At 46.8% G+C, this 27886-nt stretch overlaps 1 protein-coding gene across 1 annotated transcript; it reads left to right on the top strand.

Annotated features, from left to right (window-relative positions):
• The first annotated feature begins 1173 nt into the window (after window positions 1–1173).
• Window positions 1174–4078, top strand: GLYCAM1 (glycosylation dependent cell adhesion molecule 1). The gene is given in 4 exon segments (NM_174828.2): window positions 1174–1296; window positions 2269–2313; window positions 3102–3323; window positions 3829–4078. Coding segments are annotated over 4 exon segments (462 nt in total). The 5' UTR covers window positions 1174–1232; the 3' UTR covers window positions 3960–4078.
• The last annotated feature ends 23808 nt before the right edge of the window (window positions 4079–27886 follow it).

Below are 27886 nucleotides of genomic sequence, written 5' to 3' on the forward strand. Positions count from 1 at the left end.
AGGGCACAGGAGGTCAACTGGTTCAGTCCCAGGCCCAGGAACAGGCCTCAGGCCCTAGGCGCATCCCCCACCACCTCTCCAGATGCCTCTCTGGGTGTCCAGCTATTCTATCTTGTCTGCTTCTAGAACTACCAGCCACTGCATATATAAGACATAGGCTCTAGAGTGAGACTAACATAGGTTCAAATTCACCCAGATGTGTGACCTTGTGTAAGTTGCCTCACCTCCATGAATGTGTTTTTTTGTTTGATAAATAGCATATATTTTAACAACCATCATGATTTAAATAAAAGATCCCATGTACACACACTCAAGACAATGTCTGGCATATAGCTGGAATCCCTGGGAAAGCCCTGGGACTTCCCTGGAGGTCCAGAGGTTAAGAATTTGCCTTCCAATGCGAGGGATGTAGGTCCAATGCCTGGTGGGGAAACTAAGATCCCACATGCCATGGGGCAAATTAGGCCTGTGCACCGCAACTGGAGAGTCCATGTGCCACAGTTGTAGAGTCCGCATACCACAACTGGAGTATCCACATGTCGCAACGAAAGATCCCGCATGCAACTAAGATCCTGCAACTAAGACCCAGTGCAGCAAATAAATAAATAAAAATAAATTAAAAAAAAAAAAATCCTGGCCCTTCCTTTCCTGAATGCCTGGGAAGTGTTCATCTGTAGCCCCAGAGGATAGCCTAGCCCTTTCTTTATTCATTCACTCTGCTCGTCTAATCTGTCCCTACTCTCCTGGGGAGATAGATATTAATTTAATGATCACTTAAACAAAAATAAAATTCTACCAGTAATAAGTACCGTGAAGGAGGGAAACTCACACCCTGGTAGTTACTGTGAACATGTTTTTTTGTTTGATAAATAGCATGTATTTTAACAACCATCATGATTTAAATAAAAGATCCCATATACACAAAATCAAGACAATGTCTGGCATATAGGGAGCCTGGGGCTGGCTCCCTCGGCACATTCCAGGCCAGGAGGAGTGCTGGGATCTTGCTTTCCTGTTAACTGGTTTCCCAGAAGTTCCAGTTCCCCAAAACAAATGTATTCAGAATAGGGAAATAGGGAGGGGAAACCTGGTTTGTTCCCAGGTCCAATGCTGAACCAGGTTCCCAGAGCCGATCCCTGACCTCAAATAAATAAGGCCCCTGCCAGGCAGCAGCCTCCTCACCAGCACCAAGCAGCCTGCCCGGGGAAAACGGATGCTGCTACAGCCCCACCATGAAATTCCTCTGCGTCCTGCTTCTGGCCAGCTTGGCCGCCACCTCTCTCGCCATCCTTAACAGTGAGTCTGGCTTCCATCAACCTCCCCCCTGGCCCCTGGGGTCATTGAGCCATGGCTGGAGAGACCTCAGTGCTCCAAAGGCCTTTCCTTAATCCTTGTGATGTGTTGTGTGAAGAGGTCGGGAGATGCGTTCAGAGCCAAACATTCACACCTGGATAAACTTAGGGATGGAGGCAGGGGGCTTAGGACACATGACCCCAGGAATCCTGCACCCTAGAAAACCTGCGGCTAGGGCCAGAGGGCCAAATGGAACCCAAATCAGGGCAAACTACGGGTCAACAGAGATTCAGATTAGATTCCAGGTTCAGATGATGCTGGAAACCCCCGGTAGAGTCACTACCCCACCATGGACCTTTCTGCTTTCCTCTGTACAGTGAAGCCAAGACATAGACACACATATATTCAACAGCTATTTATTGAGCACCTAATGTATGCCAGACACATAGTTCTGGATGCTTGGAATACATTCTCAAAATACAGAGATCTCAGTCATCATTGAGATTACACCCTAGGGGAATAAACCAACAGTAAGCACATTTACGGAGAAGGCAATGGCACCCTACTCCAGTACTCTTGCCTGGAAAATCCCATGAACGGAGGAGCCTGGTACGCTGCAGTCCATGGGGTCGCTAAGAGTTGGACACGACTGAGAGACTTCACTTTCACTTTTCACTTTCATGCATCGGAGAAAGAAATGGCAACCCACTCCAGTGTTCTTGCCTGGAGAATCCCAGGGACAGGGGAGCCTGGTGGGCTGCCATCTATGCAGTCATAGAGTCGGACACGACTGACGCGACTTAGCAGCAGCAGCAGCAAGCACATTAAATAAAGGCCAGTGTGTTAGAAGAGCGAAGGAAAACATAAAATATGGTAAGGGAGAGAAGAATGCTGGGGCAAAAGGGGCTGCATAAGAGCATCTCACATGTTAAATGTCTTCAGACCTTCAGAAAATGTAACCGTCTTATTTTTCAGAGCCAGAAGATGAAACCCACCTGGAGGCTCAGCCCACTGATGCCTGTAAGTCTCACACTGGCATCCTTTAAAGTAAGTCAGTGGTGGTAAAAGATTGTTCAGTGAGTGACGAACAACAAATTCTCCATCTGAGAAAGAGGTGGAGCAAAGACAATCCTTTCTGATGTTGGATCTTAATCCTTCCTACAGCACTAACTGGCCAAGCTCTAGGGGCCAGAAGCTCTTTGAACAGCACTTCATGCTGGTTATTCATTGGAGATAGGTATGGGGACTACATCTCACACCTGAATGCTAGCAGGTGAGGAGTTTCAGCTCACCCTGAGGTGAGGATGCTTCTGGGGCTCCTCGGTCCCAAGCTCCCTATCCCAAAAAAACCTTGAACATTGCAGGATTCTGCTTTGTGGATTATCCATAAATACGGTTTAGTCTCAGGCTAACTTCCTACACACACACACACACACACACACACACACACACACACACAATTTATGTGGCAAAAGCCAGAGAAGGCAGACTCAAGCAATACCCAAAATTCAGGAAAAAAAAACTGAACCCCCTCCTATGTGCTAGACAATGGGACAGGTATTTACATAATTATTCTCTTTTCATTAGGAAGGTAAATTTGCTAAAAGTGCAGTTCCTAGTCAAAGGCAGCCAAAACCAGGTGCTTGTGGATTTGGATGCTGGCATGGGACACCAACCCTGCTCTATGATAACTGGGCAATGACTCAACCCTGGTGGCCACCAGTGTTAAGGGAGATAACAGAGCACTGACTGGCTACTCCTCGTGTGCTCTTTCTCTGCCCTCACCTCCTCCATCATCTTGTTCCCAGCTGCTCAGTTCATCAGGAACCTCCAGATCTCCAATGAGGACCTTTCTAAGGAGCCTTCCATCTCCAGAGAAGATTTGATTTCCAAAGAGCAAATTGTGATCAGATCTTCCAGGCAACCACAGAGTCAGAATCCCAAGCTCCCTCTGTCCATACTAAAGGAAAAACATCTCAGAAATGCTACCCTTGGATCAGAAGAGACTACAGAACACACTCCCAGTGATGGTAGGAGATGGGGAAAGTGGGAAGGGGCTGGGCAAACAGTAAGCAGCAAAAGGGGGTGGAAGTGGTTGGATTAGAAAGAGAAAGGAAGCTGTAGCAAAAAGGAATGAGAGAGGAATTGAGAGAGTAGCATTGAAATATATACGGTACTATACAAGTGGACAACTAATGGGAAGTTGCTGTACGACACAGGGAGCTCAACCTAGTGCTCTGCGACAGCCTAGAGGGGTGGGATGCAGTGGGAGGTGGGAGGGAGGGAACATATGTGTACCTATGGCTGATTCATGTCGATGTATAGCAAAAGCCAATACAACCTTGTAAAGCAATTATCCCCCAATTAAAAATAAATGAAAAAAAATTTTTTTAAGAAATGAGAGTTAAAAGCAAGTCAAAGAACCCATTAGTTGCCTTTGCCAGCGCTGTGGAAAGCTGTTGCTGGAGTGTGGGGGAGCAGTGAGGGTGAAGGGCAATAGCTCTACCCTGACTTTTCTCTCCCGATATTCCCCAGCATCCACCACAGAAGGAAAACTGATGGAGCTCGGTCATAAAATCATGAGGAATCTGGAAAACACAGTGAAAGAAACCATAAAATATCTGAAAAGCCTATTCTCTCATGCCTTTGAAGTCGTGAAGACGTAGTAAGGGGGATGCCCACAGCCCAGGTGGGCCGCTGCAAGTGCCTGCAGCACCCACACCACTTGCCCCATCACCACCATCTCTCAGCTCCTCAAGTCCTTTATTAAAGCATTGCATCCCAAGCCTGGCTCTGCGTTGGCTTTGTAGCACCAGGAAGGAAGGCCCAAGGCCCCCACTCTACCAGGACTCTTCCTTTAGTCACCCCATTCTTTTGATTTTAAACTCCTCCTCCTCCACCGGCTTCCCTGGTGGCTCAGTCAGTAAAGAATCTGTCTGCAATGCAGGAGACCTAGGTTCAGTCCCTGGGTGGGGAAGATCCCCTGGAGGTGGGCATGGCAACCCACTCCAGTATTCTTGCCTGGAGAATCCTTATGGACAGAGGAGCCTGGAAGGCTATAGTCCATGGGGTTGCAAAGTGTTGGACACGATTGAGCAACTAACACACACTTACTTACTTACTTACTTACTTCCTCCTCAGTTTACAAATGTGTTCAAGTCTCCATATCCCAAAATATTCTTTGTGAAGTCTTGGCCCTTCTCTCCAGCTTCCCCTCCACCTCACGCACCACTGCCCCCAGGCTCCCTCACCCATGATGCCCACCTCACTGGCCTGCAGTGTGCCTTGCCCCCCCGCCACCAGCCTGCAGCAACTGCTCTCCCAAAGCCCACTGAGCCCAGTGAATCCTGTGCCTGTTTCACAGTCCTGATGCTCTTCACTCTGTCTGTAGAACTGGACAGAACATTCTAGAATGTTCTTCTCAGGGAGATGCTGCACTGTCCTGGTTCTCCAAGCTCCAGGTTCAGGTCCCTGCACATTCTCTGACTGCATGCTGTGCTCCCAGGCCCCATCCAGTGCCTTCTCATTCCTTCTTCACTTTTCTTCCTCATCTATACCCTCATCTGCCAAGACTTCTGCTTCAACTCAGGGTGGGCGACTCCATCTATACACACAACAAACATCCACCAAGTGCTTCCTACGTGCCAGATTCACCTACAAATGTGTGCCAATCTCCCTCAACTGCAGCCAGTTTTCACTGTCAAGGCATATGGAACTCATTGTGGGGGAAAGAGTATGGGAAAATAAAGTAATAAATCTCTTTTTTCTTGCAACTGGAGAGAAGACTCTTCAGGACAGATAGGATGACAGGAAGGGAGACATGAGATAATAGAAAATGTGTATATTGGTCTCTGCCCCTGGTTCTTGGCACAGAGCTCCTGAAACCCTCATAACTTCCTAAGTGATGACCACATTTAGGAGCATCCCTTATTCTAACATTTGGTCTTTGGCCCCATCTATGACACAGGGCCCCTAAAACCCTTGTAAATTCCTAAGTGATAAGGGCACTAGGAACATCTTTCGTTGTATTGAGGCAGCTCTGGGTGAGCTCCTGGATGGCAAACCATGGTTAGAAGCTGGGAATTTTCAGCCCCTCCCCCCACTTGTCCAGAGTGAGGGCAGGGCCTGGAAATGGAGTTAATAATTGATCATGCCTATGTGAGGAAGCCTCCATAAAATCCCAATAGTGCTGGATTCAGAGAATTTCCAGGTTGGCAACACATCCACGGACCAGGAGGGTGTGCAGCCCAACTCCACGGGGATGGAAGCTCCTGCCATCAGGACCCTCCCAGACCTCACCCTGTGTATCTCTCCACCTGGCTGTTCATCAGTATCTTGTATCACATCTTTTAATAAGCTGATAAATGTGTTTTCCTGAGCTCAGACATTAGGGCCATTATGTGTTCAGAATCTAGTGCATGGCTATTTGTAGGGGTTTTTTCAGGGCTAGGGTGGAGGCCAAGAAACTCTTAGTGAGAGTTCAGGGTGCAAGAGAAAGATATTGTGGAAATGCCTCATGAGTGCACAGAGGCTCTCTAGTGCTGCTGCACCTGCTGCTTGGGGAAGAGCCTGTCTGGTTGGTGCTCCTCTTGAATGTGCTCTTCAGTGGGCAGCTCATGGCAGAACAGGGGCAGAAAGCTAGCTTACTCAGTCAGGGCAGAATACAGTTGGAACACAAGAGGTGATGGCCAGGCATCTCCACGAGTTTCCTCCTGACAGGTGGGGGCACTGAGCTCAGCCAATCAAGTTGCCAATGCTTGCACCGCACATAGGAGAAACTCAGTGGTATCTGAGAGAGTAGCACCTCACCAGGATGCTCTCAGTCCATACCATCTCTTTCCCAACATGTGAATTTAAACTCCAACTGAGAGAAACCTCCAACTGTTACGGAGTCCAAGCTCCCTCTGCTAGCCACATGATAGGCCAATGAATCGGAGACAAGGTGTTGAGTCAGCTCACCAAGAAGACGGCAGACTAATGTTTCAAAATAACCACCTTACCAGGGTCTGGATGCCAGGTTCTTTTGCAGATCAGAGATGGGGGGAGATGAGGAAACAAACCATGCTGCTGCTGCTGCTAAGTCGCGTCAGTCGTGTCCAACTCTGTGTGACCCCATGGACGGCAGCCCAACAGGCTCCCCCGTCCCTGGGATTCTCCAGGCAAGAACACTGGAGTGGGTTGCCATTTCCTTCTCCAATGCATGAAAGTGAAAAGTCAAAGTGAAGTCGCTCAGTCGTGACTCTTAGCAATCCCATGGACTGTAGCCTACCAGGCTCCTCCATCCATGGGATTCTCTAGGCAAGAGTACTGGAGTGGGTTGCCATTGCCTTCTCCAAATAAAGGCCATTAATCTTGTAAATATCTCCTAGAATGGCAAGGGGAGGGTGAGGGGAGGAGAGAGGGATGAGTTAGTTTCTTCCTTCCTGCCATCTATACGTAGACAGGGTTCTGAACAAAGGCACTTTAGTTTAACAGCCAGGCAGAGTGGCCAGATTCTGAGGAAGACCATTATGTATGATTATAATAACAAAAGCAATGGAAAGAAAGTTAAAGAAACAGTTCCATCCTGGAGTCAGAATTGGCTTTTTTCTGCAACACAATGGAGGATTGATTTGGGTGTTTATTTTGCCGTAGAGGGATGAGGCCATGCCTACTATGCCTCCTCTCAAAGAGGGGCACTTAAGATATTTTGTCATCCTGCAATACATAGAACTTTAAAATAATTCTGCCGGTAGTCCCAATTTAACTCCGAGGTAACCACATCTATTTCTTTCCTGACTAATTCCCCTTTGTGTATGTTTCATCTTCTCAGTGACTATGTGTCCTGACGCCGCAAATTCCTGGGTGTGGGCATGGGAAATGTACACACCACTCAAATAACCGTGTCCATTCAAAAGTTACCTACCTAATGACACCCACATTGCTCCTACCAAACCACCTGGTCCTTTCCTCCCTCTTGCTGGGCAACTGTCTACACTAGTTTCCTGGGTCCATGCTCCCTCTAGCGGCCTCACTCCACTTTGCATTGTCAAATCTGCCCATTCGTCCTCCTTGATCTAGAAATGAATATTGTGCTCCTTTCTAGTTCTGCCCTTAAAATCATTGAGGTGTGAAAATATTTCCTTTTTCTCTTCATGCATCCCAAGCATACTCTCTAAAAACTCAACATTTTTCTCAAGAAAATCTTCTCTTTTCCCCTAGTTTGAGCAATAGAACTTCCTTCTTTTTCTCCTTCCCCTTACTTGCTGACTTTTCTCAATACGAGACTAAGACTTGTATCTCACATGGACCCCATGCCGCTTGATTTCCTGAATAAGTCTGATTTCTAGAGACAGAATGTTCCAGGTACAAGCTTTGTTCATTTCTCTGTTATCTTTCAGTTTGTGATAATTCCAAATTGAGTTTTTTTTCACTTTCACACACATTAGTATTTTCTCCATAAGAGGGGTCCTGGCCTTTTTATCAGTATGAGGTCCACCACACGTCTGTGGTTAATCCCACAGCAAGTTGAACAATGTCTGAATACACAGGGCCAACTTGATAAAGGTACAACTCCAAGCCAACTTGAAACTGTGTAGCAGGAAATAATTCTAGGAACCTGGGGACAGGCCATAAGCAAAACCCCTCCATGGTTCCTTCTGTGACCCTAAGTGAAATTCATAAGAGCATAGATAATCGGGATCTGGGACACTCAATTGAGCATCACTTACTCATGCTCCTACTAAAGATAAGCACAAATAATCTGAAGTAAAATTAAGTTTTGTGCTCTGTACCCACATGGAACTGTGATAATTTCTTTCCAGCTTCAACTGTACCTATAAAGCTGCAGGCCAGAGGTAACCAGAGCATTTTGCCTTTTTAAATCCACTGTACTGGGTCCTCAAAGACTTCCCCAGTGGCTCAGTTGTAAAGAATCTGCTTGCAGTGAAGGAGACTGAAGAGATGGGAGTTTGATCCCTGAGTCGGGAAGATCCCCTGGAGGAGGCCATGGCAACCCACTCCAGTATTCTTGCCTGGAAAACCCATGGTCAGAGGAGTCTGGCAGGCTACAGAGTCCATAGGTCACCAAGAGTCAGACACGACTGACATGACTGAACACACAAACACGCAGGTACTGGGTCCCCAAAGGCCAGTCCTTGATTTTATCATCAGGGCCATAGGAAGGCCCACCATGTTGTCATCCCTCCCCACTCTGAATCTGGTCAGTGGAGAAAGCACCCAGAGAACAGAGGGCAGAAGGGAGGCAAAGTATCAGTTTATTAATGACCGTACCACAACCCACAGCACTCTGACCTCTCTGGCCAGCTGAGCTGGAGAATACAATTGAGACACAAGACTGAAGGGGGCCTCCTCTCCTTCCTGCCTGCCTAAGCCACTGCCCAGAGAGGGAAACAGCAGACATTCACAGGGGAGAGGCGGGGCGGGGAAGCCTATCCAAGTGTGTATGTTTGCATTAGGAGACGGCAGCAGAGAAAGAGACAGTGCTATTCAGGAACGTTCCTGTTTATGCATCAACTCCACTCCTGGGTGAAACATGGTCCGAGAAATGTTCTGCCTTACCAGCTGCCATAGAGTCTCATCCCACAGCCACTGAGAGAAAACTTTTTTCATCTTTTATTAGTTTTCTCTTTTTTGTTGAAGCATAGTTGATTTACAATGTTGTGTTAGTTTCTGGTGTGCAGCAAAGTGACTCAGGTTTATATAGAGAGATATGTATGTACATCAGTTCAGTTCAGTCGCTCAGTCATGTCCGACTCTTTGCGACCCCATGAATCGCAGCACGCCAGGCCTCCCTGTCCATCACCAACTCTCGGAGTTTACCCAAACTCATGTCCATTGAGTTGGTGATGCCATCCAGCCGTCTCATCCTCTGTCATCCCCTGCTCCTCCTGCCCCCAATCCCTCCCACCATCAGGGTCTTTTCCAGTGAGTCAACTCTTCGCATGAGGTGGCCAAAGTATTGGAGTTTCAGCTTCAGCATCAGTCCTTCCAATGAACACTCAGGACTGATCTCCTTTAGAAAGGACTGGTTGGATCTCCTTGTGGTCCAAGGGACTCTCAAGAGTCTTCTCCAACACCACACTTCAAAAGCATCAATTCTTCAGCACTCAGCTTTCTTCACAGTCCAACTCTCACATCCATACGTGACCACAGGAAAAACCATAGCCTTGACTAGACGGAGGTACATATATACATATATATACAGCAGCTGCTCTTTGCTGGAGCAGCCGTGAAGAGATGCCCCACGTCCAAGGTAAGAGAAACCCAAGTAAGACAGTAGGCGCTGAGAGAGGGCATCAGAGGGCAGAAAGACTGAAACCACAATCTCAGAAAATTAGCCAATCTGATCACATGGACCACAGCCTTGTCTAACTCAATGAAACTAGGCCATGCCATGTGGGGCCACCAAAGATGGACAGGTCATGGTGAAGAGGTCTGACAGAATGTGGTCCACTAGAGAAGGGAATGGCAAACCACTTCAGTGTTCTCACCTTGAGAACCCCATAAACAGTATGAAAAGGCAAAAAGATAAGACACTGAAAGATGAACTCCCCAGGTCGGTAGGTGCCCAATATGCTACTGGAGATCAGTGGAGAAATAACTCCAGGAAGAATGAAGGGGTGGAGCCAAAGCAAAAACAATACCCAGTTGTCAATGTGACTGGTGATAGAATCAAGGTCCAATGCTGTAAAGAGCAATATTGCCTAGGAACCTGGAATGTTAGGTCCATGAATCAAGGCAAACTGGACGTGGTCAAACAGGAGATGGCAAGAATGAACGTCGACATTCTAGGAATCAGTGAACTAAAATGGACTGGAATGGGTGAATTTAACTCAGATGACCCTTATATCTACTACTGTGGGCAGGAATCCCTTAGAAGAAGTGGAGTAGCCATCATAGTCAACAAAAGAGTCCGAAATGCAGTACTTGGATGCAATCTCAAAAACGACAGAATGATCTCTGTTCGTTTCCAGGGCAAACCATTCAGTATCATGGTAATCCAAGTCTATGCCCCGATCAGTAACACTGAAGAAGCTGAAGTTGAATGGTTCTATGAAGACCTACAAGACCTTTTAGAACTAACACCCAAAAAAGATGTCCTTTTCATTACAGGGGACTGGAATGCAAAAGTAGGAAATCAGGAAACACCTGGAGTAACAGGCAAATTTAGCCTTGGAGTACAGAATGAAGCAGGGCAAAGGTTAATAGAATTTTGCCAAGAGAACGCACTGGTCATAGCAAACACCCTCTTCCAACAACACAAGAGAAGACTCTACACATGGACATCACCAGATGGCCAACACTGAAATCAGATTGATTATATTCTTTGCAGCCAAAAATGGAGAAGCTCTATACAGTCAGCAAAAACAAGACTGGGAGCTGACTGTGGCTCAGATCATGAACTCCTTATTGCCAAATTCAGACATTTAAGTGAAGAAAGTGGGAGAACCACTAAACCATTCATGTATGACCTAAATCAAATCCCTTATAATTATACAGGGGAAGTGAGAGATAGTTTTAAGGGACTAGATCTGATAAACAGAGTGCCTGATAAACTATGGACTGAGGTTTGTGACATTGTACATGAGACCAGGATCAAGACCATCCCCATGGAAAAGAAATGCAAAAAAGCAAAATGGCTGTCTGAGGAGGCCTTACAAATAGCTGTGAAAAGAAGAGAAGCAAAAAGCAAAGGAGAAAAGGAAAGATATACCCATTTTAATGCAGAGTTCCAAAGAATAGCAAGGAGAGATAGGAAAGCCTTCCTCAGTGATCACTGCTAAGAAATAGAGGAAAACAATAGAATGGGAAAGACTAGAGATCTCTTCAAGAAAATTAGAGATGCCAAGGGAACATTTCATCCAAAGATGAGCTCAATAAAGTACAGAAATGGTATGGACCTGACAGAAATAGAAGATATTAAGGAGAGGTGGCAAGAATACACAGAAGAACTGTACAAAAAAGGTCTTCATGACCCAGTTAATCATGATGGTGTGATCACTCACCTAGAGCCAGACATCCTGGAATATGAAGTCAAGTAGGCCTTAGGACACATCACTACGAACAAAGCTAGTGGAGGTGATGGAATCCCAGTTGAGCTCTTTCAAATCCTAAAATATGATGCTGTGAAAGTGCTGCACTCAATATGCCAGCAAATTTGGAAAACTCAGCAGCGGCCACAGGACTGGAAAAAGTCCGTTTTCATTCCAATCCCAAAGAAAGGCAATGCCAAAGAATGCTCAACCTACCACACAATTGCACTCATCTCACATGCTAGCAAAGTAATGCTCAAAGCCAGGCTTCAGCAATACGTGAACCGTGAACTTCCAGATGTTCAAGCTGGTTTTAGAAAAGGCAGAGGAACCAGAGATCAAATTGCCAACATCCACTGCATCATTGAAAAAGCAAGAGAGTTCCAGAAAAACATCTATTTCTGCTTTATTGACTATGCCAAAGCCTTTGACTGTGTGAATCACAATAAACTGTGGAAAATTCTGAAAGAGATGGGAATACCAGACCACCTGACCTGCCTCTTGAGAAACCTGTATGCAGGTCAGAAAACAACAGTTAGAACTGGACATGGAACAACAGACTGGCTCCAAATAGTAAAAGGAGTACGTCAAGGCTGTATATTGTCACCCTGCTTATTTAACTTATATGCAGAGTACATCATGAGAAACACTGGGCTGGAGGAAGCACAAGCTGGAATCAAGATTGCCAGGAGAAATATCAGTAACCTCAGATATGCAGATGACACCACCCTATGGCAGAAAGTGAAGAGGATCTCAAAAACCTCTTGATGAAAGTGAAAGAGGAGAGTGAAAAAGTTGGCTTAAAGCTTAACATTCAGAAAACTAAGATTATGCATCCAGTCCCATCACTTCATAGCAAATAGGTGGGGTAACAGTGGAAACAGTGGCTGACTTTATTTTGGGGGGCTCCAAAATCACTGCAGATGGTGACAGCAGCAATGAAATTAAAAGATGCTTACTCCTTGGAAGGAAAGTTATGACCAACCTAGACAGCATATTCAAAAGCAGAGACATTACTTTGCCAACTAAAGTCCGTCTAGTCAAGGCTATGGTTTTTCCAGTAGTCACGTATGGATGTGGGAGTTGGACTATAAAGAAAGCTGAGTGCCGAAGAATTGATGCTTTTGAAGTGTGGTGTTGGAGAAGACTCTTGAGAGTCCCTTGGACTGCAAGGAGATCCAACCAATCCATCCTAAAGGAGATCAGTCCTGGGTGTTCGTTGGAAGGACTGATGAAGCTGAAACTCCAATACTTTGGCTACCTGATGCGATGAGCTGACTCATTTGAGAGAATAGCATTGAAACATGCATATTATCATATGTGAAACAGATTGCCAGTCCAGGTTCGATGCATGAGACAGGGTGCTCAGGGCTGGTGCACTGGGATGACCCAGAGGGATGGGATGGGGAGGGAGGTGGGAGGGAGTTCAGGATGGGGAACACATGTACACCTATGGCTGATTCATGTCAATGTATGACAAAACCACTACAATATTGTAAAGTAATTAACCTCCAATTAAAATAAATAAATTTTTAAAAAAGAAAAGAAAAGACCTTGATGCTGGGAAAGATGGAGGGCAGGAGGAGAAACGGACGACAGAGGATGAGATGGTTGGATGGCATCACTGACTCAATGGACATGAATCATTGGGTGGACTCTGGGAGTTGGTGATGGACAGGGAGGCCTGGGGTGCTGCAGTTCATGGGGTCATAAAGAGTCAGACACAACTGAGTGACTGAACTGAACTGAACTGACTGGTATACATACATATATATCTGTTCTTTTTCATATTCCTTTCCATAACAGTTTATCAAAGGATGCTGAATATAGTCCCCTGTGCTTATACAGTAGGGCTCTGCTGTGTATGTATTTTATATACAGCATGCATCTGCTAATCCCAAACTCCTAATTTATCCATCCCCTACCCACTTTCCTCTTAGTAATCATAAGTTTGTTTTTTATGTCTGTGAGTCTGTTTCTGTTTTGTAAATAAGTTCATTCATATCCTAATTTAGATTCCACATATAAGTGATACCATACTACTGTATGTCGTCCTCTTTCTGACTTATTTCACGAGGTTCATCCATGCTGCTGAAATGGCATTATTTCATTCTTTTTTATGGCTGGATAATATTCATTGTGTGTATGTACCACATCTTCTTTATCCATTCATCTGTTGGTGGACATTTAGATTGCTTCCATGTCTTGGCTATTGTGAATAGTACTGTTATGAACACTGGGGTGCATATATTTTTTCAAATTAGAGTTTCCTCTGGATGTATGCCTAAGAGTGGGATTGCTGGATGGTATGGTAGCTCTATTTTTAGTTTTTCAAGGAATCTTCATGCAATTTTCCATAGCGGTTGCACCAATTTACATTCCTACCAACAGTGTAGGAGGGTTCCCTTTTTTTCACACCTTCTCCAGCATTTGTTATTTGCAGATGACGGCCATTCTGACTGGTGTGAGGTGATACTTCATTGTAGTTTTGACTTGCATTTCTCAAATAATTAGTGATGTTGAGCATCTTCTCATGTGCCTATTGGCCTTCTGTATGTCTTCTTTGGAGAAATCTCTATTTAGATCTTCTGCTCATTTTTTGGTTGGGTTGTTGAACTTTTTTGTTATTGAGTTGTAGGAATTGTTTTTACATTTTGAAAGTTAGGCCTTTGTCGGCCAATCACTTGCAGATGTTTTCTCCATTCTGTACATTATGTTTTCATATTTTTTATGGTTTCTTTTGCTGTGGAAAAATTTATAAGTTTGATTAGGTGCCATTTGGTCTTAGGGTGTTTATTTTTGGTTTTATTTTGGTTTTGATTTTTCTTCTATGGCTTTGGGAGACTGATCTGAGAAAACACTGGTACAATTTATGTCAGAGAAAGTTTTGCTGAGTTCTCTTCTAGGTGTTTTATGGGGTAATCTTACATATTTAGATCTTTAAGTCACTTTGAGTTCATTTGTGTGTATGGTGTGAGGGAGCTGTGTTTGTTTTCTAATTACAAATGACCACAAATGTACTGGCTTAAAACAACACAAATTTATCATCTTGTAGTTCTGGAGTTCAGAGGTGCAAGATGGGTCTCACTCAGGCTAAAACCAAGATGTCAGCAGAGCTACATTCCTTTTTGAAGACTCCAGGGGAGAATGCACTTTTATGTCCTCTCCAGCTTCTGGAGGTCACCCACATTCCCCGGGTCATGGCCCCATTCTCTCACTTTCAAACCCAGCAACATTCAGCCAAGTTCTCACTTTGCTAGCAATCTGTTTCTCTGTTCTGAATCCCTCTTCCGCACTTAAGGTGCCTTATGATTTCACTGAATCCACTCAGATAATCTAGGATAATTTCACTGTTTTAAAGCCAGTTGATCAGCAACCTTAATTCCATCTAAATCCTTATTTCCCCTTTGCCACATAATCTCATATATTCACAGGCTCTGAGAAATCTCCAGTTCAAGAATCTCACCCTCTATCTACAACCTCCTGACAGTCCATCTCCTTTACTCTAGAAGCCCACATGCATTCACCTTGTCCAGACCTCCAATCTACTGATTCTGCCATGATTTCCATGTAGCTAATGACTACATTTCCCAGACTTCCTTGCAGCTAGATACGACCCTGTGACTAGACTGTGGCCAGTAGGGTATAAGCAAATATGACAAAGGCAATTATGGGCGAGGTCCTTGACAAAGGAGTGTGTCCTCCCCTTCTCTCTTCTCCCCTTCCCAATGACTGGAATGAGATGAGGGGTGGGAGTTGGAGCAGCCATCATAAACCACTAAATAGAAACCACATTAAAAAAAAAAAAAGTAGCAGAGACTTCCCTGGTGGTCCAGCAGTTAAGACTCAGAACTCCCAATGCAGGGGACTCAGGTTTGATCACTGGTCAGGGAACTAGATCCCACATGCCACAACTAAAGATCCTGCATGTGGCAACTAAGACCCCACACAGACAAACTGAAAAAAAGAAAAGTTGCAAGACAGAAAGAGCCTGAATCTTGACTACTGCAGAGCCACCACCTTACCCCTGTTTAACTTTTGTTAAAGCTGCAGTATTATGACCTTATTACTGCATCTGAACTAGTATCTTAATATACTTGGCCACTTCATCTTGCTAGCTCACTAAATATAACCTCCATATAATCAATTATTCAAGCCAAAAACCTGAGTCAGTTTTGATTCGTGCTCTTTCTTCAATCTTCACATCAATAAGGCTTTGAATTCTATCTCCAGGATATATCTTGACTTCCTCCCTCTCTCACCTTCTCCTTAGTTCCACCACTGTGATTCATCACTTAGATGTCAGCAACAGCCTCCTGACTAAACCTCTCTACCTCTACTCTTACCCCTTCCAAGCCACCCTCCCTTCAGCATTTAGACAAGTGATATTTTCAAGGTATATATCTAATCAGGCCAGCCAGTCTGCTGCTTAAACACTTAAGTGTTCGTCAGTTGCACTTTCATGTAGAATCCAAACCCTTTCCCTGGGCCAAATGCTCCCAGCTATATCCCCCCAACCTCATCCCGCCCCACTTTCCTACTCCACACCGCACAGCCATGCTGGCCTCCTTCATGGGACACAGTGTTTTGCCCAGCTCAGAGCTTTCACCCTCATGGCCGCTCCCTCTGCTTAGAACCCCATTCTTCTTGCTCTTTGCTTAGCTGACTCCTGCTCATCCTACAAGTCTCAGCTCAAACATCTCTTCTCAGGGAGAGCTTTCTCAGCTACCCGACTCGGTGCCCAGCCCCATCTCCCTTTCCACCCGTTACTTCTGTCACCTCACCCTGTTTATTCCCTCATTGCACTTACTGTGCTCCGACATTATTTATATACTTGTTTACTTGTGTATATGGTTTCCACCTCAGAAAATGTAAGCTCCATGAAGCCTGAGAACTTGTCAACCATTAGCATTCACCATTTTCTCCCTGGTGCCTTGAACAATAATAACTGGGCAAACCGTTGGAGTCCAACGAATGAATTGACTTCTTGAGTGAACTGAATGAATGAATGACTGGATGAATGAGTAGTGAATTTAGCCACTCCTTTCCTAGGAAAGAACAAGTAACAAACCAAGAGAAGCTAGATGTGTTCACTCAAAATCCCATCCCCTGGGGAAGAAGGGAGCAAAGCCATCTAATGGAAAGAGGCACGGGGACACGACTGAAGATAAGGGTCTCCATCCCTGAGAGTGGTTGGGAAGAAAAGATCCCGGGAAGGGCTGAGAAGCCTTTGCTCAGAGATCCAGTGCTCACTTCCCCAGCCTCTATAGGATTAAGGCAGATACGAGACCACCTTCCCAGAGAACAAGGTGCAGCGTCAAATGTACAGGCTCTGCAGCGCGGAAGCCTGAGGTTGTGTCTTAAGAAGGGCTTCTCAACACATTTACAGATAGTTGTTGTTGTTTAGGCTCTAAGTCTTGTCCAACTCTTTGCGACCCCTTGAACTATAGCCCACGGGGCTCCTCTGTCCATGGGATTTCCCAGGCAAGAATACTGGAGTGGGTTACCATTTCCTACTCCAGGGTATCTTCCCTACCCAGGGATCAAACCTGCATCTCCTGCATTGGCAGGGGAATTCTTTACCATGGAGCCGCCAGGGAAGCCTCTGTACAGGTAGGGGAACCCCAGAATTGGGACTTTCTTTTACTGGGGGTGAGGGAAGGGCCTTTAAAAAGAATATCCCCCACTAGACTTCCTACATAGAATATGCAGTTCCATCACGGGGAGACAGTAGTGGGGACAGAACAACCTCCACAGAGCCTCCTGACTGTACTCCCTCACCCAGTGAGACAGGAAAGCTAAGGCTTCTTTCTGGGTGTCTGGCCCAGGACCAGGACAGACACTGGTTCTCTCCACTGTTGGCTTCATCTCCCCTGTCCCAGAGGCCCTTCTCCTCCAAGGGGAATCACGGAAGCTTCCATTCATAGACTCCAATGCACAGTTTCAGAATAACCTAGGATCCCAAAGAAGAGTCCTTAAAGGTCCAGCTCTGCCCAGACAGCCTCCGGGTACTTCCAGAGACTGAGATCTCCTTACACACATGCAGCTTCTTCCAGGTTTGGGCAGCTCTGCTTATTAGAGGTTCTTTCTCCCAGCCAGCTGAAATCTTTCTTTCACACCAGCATCACTAGATCAGGCTGGTTGTTCCCATGTGACAATCTTTGAAACATCTGAAGGCAAGTATCATTCTAATAATAAATGCTGCCATTTAATGATGCTTACCAGGCACTGTGCGGAACATTTTATGTATATTATCTCATTCAATCCTTGCTGCATCCCTATCTTGGAGGAATTATTGGTCCCATTCTGGAGATTAGGGAAAAAGCTTGAGAAGTAATCAGCCCAGGGTCACCCGGGTATTGAAAGAATTGGGATTTGTTCCAAGGCCGATCTGACTCCATGCCCCCGCTTCTCCTGTTATGCAAAGTCATCCATCCCTAACAGAGTCGTCTTTAGTCCTGGCTAGATGACAACAAATCCTTCAAACGTTTCTTCTCTGAGAAGCTCAGGGAACCCATCTCCCCATTTGCTCAGAGAACTTTCAGATTCAATAAAATCCTTGCCATATCTAGCCCCAGACCCTCTTCTGGAGACTGGAGAGTGGAAAGGGAAGCTCTGCTTCTGTGACAGCAGAAAATGGGAGTCTTCCCAAGAGTCCCCCACTGGGCCCCAGTGCCCCCTCAGTCCTCAAACAGCCCTGATGACCCACCAGTTTCCACCACCCCCACTTCCCTTATCACCTATCAACTCCCGTGTCTCCCAGGATTTGTCAGTCTGGCTCCTCCTTATCTCATGCCTCTTCTACCCCAAAGGTCCACTCATCTTTAAACAAACCCAACTCCAATTTCCTCTCCTCCGTGAAGCCTTCTCCAGCTCCTTCCCCTTCCTCAGTGCTCCCAAAGCCCTCACTTTTCCTGTTTCCAGCTTCACGGAGATATAACTGACATATAACACTGTATACACTTAAGGTGTACAATGTAATGACTTGATATATATATATATATTATGAAATAAGTACCACGATAATTTTAGTTAGCACATCCATCACCTCACATTGCTACAATTGTATGTGTGTGTGCGTGATAAGAACATCTGAGATCAATTCTCTTAGCAACTTGCCAACACACAGTACAGTATTGTGAACTGCAGTCACCATGCCGTATGTCACAGACCAGAACTTTTTTATCTCACAGCTGGGAGAAGGCACCTTTGGATCCCCTTCATCCATTTTCGCCTCCCCCACCCCTGGCAACCGTTAGCCTACTCTCTGTTTCTATGGATTTGATACAAAGCCCTTGTTTCTGCCTCTACAGCAGCAGTTGCTCTTCTGCATTGCATCACGTCTCCTGCGGCTCTGGCTAGGCTTCTCTGGGGCAGAAAGTGTGGCTTTAATGACTAGTCCCGATACAGAGTAGGTGTTTGCTAACTGGATGCTACTGTCAAATGCAGACTGACATCTTTGATCCTTCAACTGGAAGAACAGTGGTTAGACTGCAGAAAGTCAGAAAGCAGGGCCAACACTGAAGAAGCAGTTGAGATACCAGAAGAGTGAGCCCCTCCACGTGGCCCAGCACCTGGGCACCCCCTGGTCTCCAAGAATTGAATGAAAGAATCCAGCCTCAATGAGTCCAAGGAGGGAAACAGGGTTTGAAGCAAGATCTGCTTTCCCCTGGTGACCATTCCACCTCAGGGCTATGTGCTTGATATTCTTTCCTTCCTGACACAGAGAAGATGCTGGTATGAATTTAAAACCTAATGGCCCTTTCTCCAGGCACAATCTTAACTGTCCCAAATGATTTTGTAACAGAATATTAAAATCAGAATTTCAACTGGGCACCAAGATACAATAGATGACATTTCAAATCATCATATGAAGAATTTCAAAAGAAATGTTTAAGAACTAGTTTCTGACCCCCAGATCAAAGATACAAAAAGAATCAAGGATACAAAAAGGCATCATTTTAGGGAGAGGAGGTATTAGCGAGACAGTAACAAGGAAGTGTGTGTATGTTTAGTCGCTCAATCGTGTCTGACTCTTTGCAACCCCATGGATTGTAGCCCACCAGGCTCCTTCATCCATGGGGATTCTCCAGAACACTGGAGTGGGTTGCCATGCCCTCCTCCATGGAATCTTCCCAACCCAGGAATCGAACCCAGGTCTCCTGGATTGCAAGCTGATTCTTTACCATCTGAGCCACCAGAGAAGCCCAAGTCGTTAAGTCATGTCTGACTTGTTGGGACACCATGGAATAGTCCATGGAATTCTCCAGGCCAGAATACTGGAGCGGGTAGCCTTTCCCTTCTCCAGGGGATCTTCCCAACCCAGGGATCAAACTCAGGTCTCCCGCATTGCAGGCGGATTCTTTACCAGCTGAGCCACCAGGGAAACCCAAGAATACTGGAGTGGGTAGCCCATCCCTTCTCCAGTGGATCTGCCCAACCCAGGAATCAAGCAGGGTCTGCTGCATTGCAGGCGGATTCTTTACCAGTTGAGCTACCAGGAAGGGATGGGGTTAAACCAGAGTATGTCATATCTTACAGAAGTAGAATACCAGGCAAGAAGAGAAATTGTAACATGCACTGGACAAACTTAAGAACCAGAGCATACATTTCAGAACCCTTCTGTGTTCTCTTTACTGATGCTTAGGAGAAAGGTGAACTATGACCTCCCAGGTCTTCAGGTGGAAAGAGTAAGTCTCAGTAATTAATGATTTTAAAAAGAAAAAGAATGCAGAAACAAACAACTATTTTCAGGAAAAGAAGTAACCATAGGAAAGATAATAAATCAGTCTAAAAACATCCAGTTCAGAGACTCCCTTGGTGGTCCAGTGGTTAAGAATCTGCCTTCCAATGTAAAAGACATGGGTTCGATCCCCAGCTAGGGAACTAAGATCTCACATGCCGCTGGGCAGTTACTGAGCCCGGCACCACAACTAGAGAGAAGCCACAGCAGAAAATCCTGCACGACGCAATGAAGAACCCTCTAGGTACAACTAAGACTGGCACAGCCAAATAAATAAATACATTTTTGAATAGTAATAATAAAGGCACTCAATTGTGTTTCAAAGGTAAAAATCAGCCTGAAGCACAGTCTTGAGCTGTTCTGCAGGATCCAAAGCCCCTCAACCACTCAACCAGCAGATTCACTGCAGCCCAGAGAATGAAGATGCTGACCTTGGCTGACCCTCATGACTTCACTCAATGAGCTGCCTGGATTTTGTCAACTTAGAACATCCCGTGCCTCATTTTAATGCTAAAATTCCCACTCCAAGGGCCGGAATTGCAGCCATTTTTGAACATGCAACCTATGTTTGAACATGTCACACTGCACATGTATGTCTGGAATTCCACGTCTACATGGATGATCACATTCACCCTTTCGTGAATATGCAGGCATTTTAGCTTAAACTTCCCTGATCCTGCTATTATGAGAGACAACCCTTGAGAATTATCTCCATGTCTCCTTACCTGTCACAAGTAATAAATTCTTCTGCTTTAATCAAAAGTACTTGATGTGTTCATTGGCTAAGCACCCCAAGCAATGGACCCATTGCATCCAGTAACAAAGGGAGGATTTTGCAAGGAGGAAATGCATGGAGGAAGCTGTGCTGTGAACCCCATCCCCTCTCTCCCAGGGAAAGGGAGGGGACCTACCCCCTTACAGCAAACCTAGCGGATGCTGGCATGGTTACCCCAACAACAGAATATGTGGCCCCTAGAGTGGGGGGTGGAAGAATCCTGGGGCATGGATGCCTTCCAGAAGTTCAGAAGGAGAGACAAGGACGAGGGACCAGCCTGTGAGCAGGCTAGCTAAGCTGGTGCCTTGTGACAGCCTGGGCTCCCAGAGTTTGCCTGGCCAAGGAAGAACCGAGTTCCCGGTCCTGGGAGAGAAACAGATGTGTCCCCATACATCCATCTTGGGTGCTGCCCAACACGGCTTCCTCAAGGGACAGAGACCCTAGCAGCTGAGGAAGGAGGCTCAAGTTCCCAGGATAAGGAAATACAGGCAGACAGGGCTGCTCACAAAGCTCTGAGGAGCCAGGAAAGCACCCTTGAGAGAACGGTCAGCAGAGAACATCCGAGAGGAAGGGCAGGAACACTGCCAGCTAAGGGAGGAGGAGCTTGAGTGCCAAGCATGTAAAAACTCACCTACCCCTTCCAGTCTGCTCTGCACCACCCCCACCAGGCAGGGCTGGGGCATGGGGGCAGGGGAGGAGGGAGCCGAGAAGCCAGCCACCGGCCGCCAACTGCAGCAAGGCCCAGAGGTCCACAGAAGAGTGGTGCTAAATAGAATATTATGCTTAGTGAAACGAGTCAGAGAATGACAGATACTAAATGACATCACTCATGTGGAATCTGAAATATAATAAAATGAATCTATATGCAAAACAGAAATAGACGCATAGACATTGAGAACAAATTCATGGTTACCAAAGGGGAGAGGAAAGGAGAGAGGGACAAATTACAAGTGTGGGATTAACAGATACACACTACTATACATAAAACAGATAAGCAACAAAGATGTACTGTATAGCACAGAGAATTATACCTAATATCTTGTAACAACCTATAACAGAATGTAACATGCAAAAAAAAAAAGAAACAAAACTGAATCACTATGTTTTATACCTGAAACGAATGCAATATTGTAAATCAATTGGACTTCAATTTTTTTAAAAAAAGACTAAAAGAATAGCGAGCCAAAAAAAAAAATTTTTAAGTTTCAGGTTTTGGTTCATATACTGATTGATGCGGTCATTGTAATTTCTGAATTGAGCCTGTCTCTTATCTGAGAGCAAGCAGAACAGTTAGAAGGCTTTCCTGGGTTTTCTCCAAGGAGCAAGCAAATAAATTCTCCCTGCCCACCAGCCCGATAAAGTATAAAGGATTGCATCATGAAATCAAACTCATCAGGTATTCAAAATGCAACTTTATTCTTTTATTACACAACAAGTTGTGGGTTTCATATAATATATATGACATACACAGTAATACGTGTAATATAGAATATGTACAATGTATAATGTAATAGGGGTTACACTCTCCCCTCCAACGGGACTAAATTACAGGGGCCCAGGGTTTCCCCTTCAAAGTCCCTTCAGCCTTCTTTCCTGCAATTCAGAGCACCCCTACTCCCATCCCTTTGTCTCTGTACCATCAGTAGCCTTTCTTTCTAGGCTTCTTGAGAGCCAGTCCTCCCCCACCCGTGGGTCCTGAGCACTTCCTCTCCTCCTTGGGGACGGGAGAGACCTCCCGGACCGCTCCAGCACAGCCTCCTGGAGCACTCACCACCTCCCTGCCCCTCCAGGCACTCTCACCATCTGTCGTCCATTGAAGAGAGTCTCAAAAAAGTTCATGTCTACCTAGAACCTCAGAATGTGAACATATTTGGAAATAAGGTCTTTGCAGATGTAGTTAATTAATGATCTTGAGTGGAAATTATCCTGGATTTAGGGCGGGTCCCAAATCCAACGACTGATGTCTTTACAGGAAGAGGAGAGGATGCAGAAAGACATACAAGAGGGAAGAAAGCCATGTAAAGAAAGAGGGAGAGACAGGAGTTACATTGCCACAAGCTCAGGAATGCCTGGGGCCATCAGAAGCTGAGCGAGGCAAGGAAGGATTGTCTCTGAGAGACTTCAGAGGGAGCAGGGCCCAGCTGACACCTTGATTCCAGGCTCCTAGCCTCCAGAACCGTAAGAGAATAAATCCCTACTGTTTTAAGCCATCCAGTTAGTGGGACATTGTGACAGCAGCCTGAACTAACACACCATCTCCCCCTGTTCTTCTGGCTGGAGCCGCATTCAAGGGCCAAGCCCTGGCAAGAGGAATGCCAAGGCTTGGGCTGGGGCCCAATGACCTCTGCCAAGCCTGGGAGGAGTGGGGGAGGAGGATGGGCTGTGACTTTCAAATGACCCCTTCCATCCTGCTCTTGCTGAGCAGCCCCAGGAGAAACCAGGCATCTGCTTCCGAGCCATCCACCCTCAACAACGCCCCATCCCTCCTACTCCTAGTAACCTACCTCAGTCCAGTCCTGTGACTGGGGAATTTTCCATCCCACTCCCAAGTCAAAGTCATTAGATTTAATCATTAACAGGGCGGGTGTTAATTAGCAGGACAGGGTGATCATCCATGCTGACGAGGACACAGCTGGCCATCAAGAACAGCTGACCAGACAAGGGTGCAGAGAGCAGGCTCTGGCTAAAAAGGGGCAGGGGGTGTTCTGCAGACCCCTTCCCAAAGCTCCCATTTCTTTTTTTTTTAATTTATTTTAATTGGAAGATAATTACTTTACAATATTTTGATGGTTTTTGCCCTACACCAGTATGAATTGGCCATAGGTATACAGATGTGCCCTGCACCCCAAATCCCCCTCCCACCTCACTCCCCACCCTATCCCTCCAGGTTGTCACGGAGCATCGACTTCGGGTGCCCTGTGAAGCTTCCATTTCTCCATCCCTGCCTTTTCCAGAGTCAAAGGAGAAAACACTAACTAAGATGAGCTCCTTGCTACTCATGTTCATTTCTCAAGAGCTTGATGGGTGCCAGGCACTGAGCTAGTCACTCCTGTGGATATCACCTCATCCCATCATCACTAGGATAATAGAGGCATTAATACCTGTTGTTTACAGATAAAGAAACCAAGGCCCAGAGAGGGTAAGCATCTTGCCCAACATGGCAGAGCTGGGATCTGAACCCAGGAGATTGTTATCTGAGCAATCAGAGGTCACATTGACCTTCTTCCTTCCCCGGATGCACCTCATTCTTGTACTTTCACTTTGCAATATCTATCATTTATAATTGCTTAGTTACCCTACTCCACCCAGAGCCCTGCTAGGCCGTAAGATGCCAGTGGACAGAGATTGTACTTGTTTTGTGCTCCACTGTATCCCCAGCACGGAACACAATGCCTGGGACACACGAATACCTGATAACAATTTGTTGGAAATATAAATTCAACCTGTTAGAGAGTTGAGGTAGAAGGCAAGACATTGGGTCTTCCAGACTGGTGATGATCACAGGGCTAAATCATATCTCAGGAGGTCCTGGGGTCTATGCCTCTGTTTCAGGTCCGGCTGTGGCCCTGCCATAGCCTTCAAATCTGGGGAAAGTATGGCCTCGGGTTTGAGTCCCTGAGAGAGCTGCGTCTTCTCTCTTGGCCTCAGTTTCCCCTCTTGAGCTCAAGGGAGTGGGTTTGGCTGATCTTTAAGTCTCTTCCATCTCTACCAGTCTTGTGGTTCAAGAAGAGGCAAAGCACTTGGGAAATGAGCATCCCTCAGTTTGAATCACCAGCTCTGGCCCCATTCCCAAGAGTGCCAGCTGCAAGGGGGTGTGCACCCAAGCCTGGCAGAATTGCAACGATGGGCTTTTTCACAGGCAAACTAGGACCCATGCAGTTGGAGGAGGCTGGGCCTTCTAAGTCATCCCCCGAGAGGCCACACATCTACCCCAATGGTGCTGCTGGGGCTCACAAGAAGCTCTGGAAACTTCTCTTTCGGAGATGCCTTCTAGATGGGGCTTGGAGCCCAGGGAACAGACAGTTTCACCACAGGGTGCCCACACCTCACCTCTAGGTCCAATTCTGCTCCTCACCTGGTTCCCCTCCTTCTTCATAAGGCACAACCCCTAAAGACTCTCCCTCATTTCCAGAAGAGCAGAGCCACCCCAAAGGAGAAAGATTGGCTCCCCAGTAAGGATTTACAGAGCAGATGCCACACATTCTGAGCTGATTCCAAAAGAATTTCCAGAGATGTTTGAGAAACTGCAGCAAATTGGTGGGAACATATGGCTTCCCAGGGGGACCACTTGGCTAGAGTTCTTACTCCTACGGGTGTGTAAAGCCTCAGCTGAGTGTGTGCAAGTGTGCACGCATCATGTTTTCAACGGACAGGAATTCCGCCCTGCCACACTGGCCAGCAGGGAGACACAAAGATAGAGGTAAGGGCTCCACCTCCTGGGTTCTAACCCTAATTCTGAGACTTCCTGCCTGTGTGACAGTGTGTGTGTTCAGTCGCTTCAGTCGTGTCCGACTCTTTACAACCCTATTGGATGGTTGCCCACCAGGCTCCTCTGTCCATGGAATTTCCCAGGCAAGAATACTGAGTGGGTTGCCATTTCCTTCTCCAAGGGATCTTCCACACCAGGGATCGAACCCGTGTCTCTTATGTCTCCCGCGACAGCAGGCGGCTTCTTCACCATTAGTACCACCTGGGAAGCCCTTGTGTATGCGTGTTAGTCGCTCAGTCACATCCAACTCTTGGCAACCCCATGGACTCTAGCCCACCAGGCTCCTCTGTCCAAGGAATTCTCCAGGCAAGAAGACTGGAGTGGGTTGCCATTCCTTTCTCCAGGGGATCTTCCCAACTCAGGGATCGAACCCAGGTCTCCCGCATTGCAGGTGGATTCTTTACCATCAGAGCTATCTGCGAAGACTGCCCATGTGATGAGAGCAACCCTAACTCAGAATGACAAAAATTAGAACAGGAAGAAACCTGCACAATCACCTGGTCTTCCTCGTTTTACAGATGAGGAAACCAAGCCCAGTGTGTGTGTGTGTGTGCGTGCGTGTGTTGGGGAGAAGGGCTAGTGATTACTCCAGGGTGGCCCAGAGAGTTGGAAGCAGGGGGAGGAACTGAACTCTTACCTCCCAAATCCCAACCCAGATAGACCTTCCCAGCATCACCTCTCTACATGCCCTTGCTTTTGAAAAGTAAAATAAAGATCATAATTCTGCCCTCCTTCCTGGTTGGGTGTGGGGATTAGTGAAGTAACATGGGAGAAGGCTAGTGAGGAACGAAGAAGACAGACAAATAAATGCAGAAAGTGCTGAGAGCCACAGAGAGCAGCCCCCATTAAGCCTGAGTCGGAACGGAGGGAGGTGCAAAGTAATTGCATGGCCGCCACATCCCTGTAACCTTAAATATTTCATGGACCCAGAAGTACACCACGTGGAACAGCCACTGCTCCTCCAGTGGGCCAGGACTGCAGCAGGGATGTGAACGCTTGCACACACACACACATTTACACCTTGCACAGACACATGCAAGCGGGGAAGGGCTGGGACAGGGCAGGCGCTGACTCTCACTCATTCTAGGAAGGGCTCCAAGAGCAGGCATGGCAACTCCCTGCCCCGTGTGCGAGCGACACACGTTGTCTTCTTCCACCCACAAGCAACAGACACCCACAGTCACCCACCCAGCTCTGGGCATTAGAAAGGTCAAAATGACATCACCCAACACCCTCACAGACAGACACCTTCTAGCTCCTGCGGCAACCCCAGCACCCAAGGCTGCAGCCAGCCACACTCCCCTCCCCGCTCCCCATAAGCGCTTGCCCCCGCCATCCCCAGCCTCCTCCCTGAGCCAGAAGCAGGAGTTGCCTCTCCTCCCTCCCGCTCTCGCCTCCTCTGCCTCCACCCCAGCACCGGCTGCTCCCAGGACCCCTCTTCCCACGCAACCCCCATCAGCCATCTCTTCAAAGCCTGAGCGCTCTGGGCCCTCTCCTGACCTGAAGCTTCCAGGGAAGGGAGTCTGAGAATCTGAAGCTTGAGAAGGGAACACGAAGGGTGGATGTGAGGTTTTGAGAGGAATTTCCACGACCAAACCCAAGTTTGAAGGGCATGTAACAAGCTGGGTGACAGAGCCTGGAGAGGTGACTCCCCTAATTCTGCTGTCTGCCAGGAGATAACACGACTAATGGTGTGTGTGTGTGTGTGTGTGTGTGTGTGCATGTGAAGTTGCTTCAGTGGTATCCGACTCTGAGCAGTTATCAGTTAATTGAGGGCCTCCTACATGCTAGATACCTTACCTCCTATGATTGTCAATCCTATCGTAGGGAAAATTCTGCCCATTTTAAATGTGGAAATCAAGGCTCAGTGAGGGGCATCTGAGGGCCTAGATGTGTTGTTGTTGTTCAGTGGCTCAGTCGTGTCCAACTCTTTGTGATCCCATGGAGGGCAGCATGTTGGGCTGCTCTGTAGGGCTGTGGGAATCCTGACTTCAAGTTCTAGGTTCCAGGGTCCTGGCAGAATAGGTGAGGGGAGGGGAGGGACAAGTCACCTATTTAAAGGACACTTTGGCCTTGGTTCTGTGTATGTGTGGTTAGGAGAGAGGTGAGTGGAAGGAAAGCCAGGGAGTGCGTCCTGTTGAGCCCCTGTGTCTCCCACCCTATCCTATCCTCTTCACTTCAGTGCCTGCACATGTACTCCCACCACGGCCACCTGTGCAGAGGAGAGAAGCGACTGGGGGAGGCGGGTATCTGGGGTTCAGAACCAGCTGTTTTCTGGGCTGGCCCTGCTACATCAAAGAGAGCACAAAGGGACCATACAATCATAGGTTGGGTGTAGGGGGTCATTCCTGGAGCAACAGCAAAACAGAGGCTAGTTCACAGCAGACAGAGGTCTGGCTGGCCTACTGGGTCCCTTATAACCCCAGCCTTGCCCTGAGAAAACTGAGCCAGGCCTGTGGTGTGTAAAGGGATACGGTTAGGGGGAAGGCCAGAGGTTATTTTGGGAGGTAAGAGGGAAAGGGGCAATGTGAAATCCAGGCCAGGGAAGGGCT

This window comes from Bos taurus, chromosome 5 (assembly GCF_002263795.3).
Source record: "Bos taurus isolate L1 Dominette 01449 registration number 42190680 breed Hereford chromosome 5, ARS-UCD2.0, whole genome shotgun sequence".
NCBI classification, from domain to species: Eukaryota; Metazoa; Chordata; class Mammalia; order Artiodactyla; family Bovidae; genus Bos; species Bos taurus.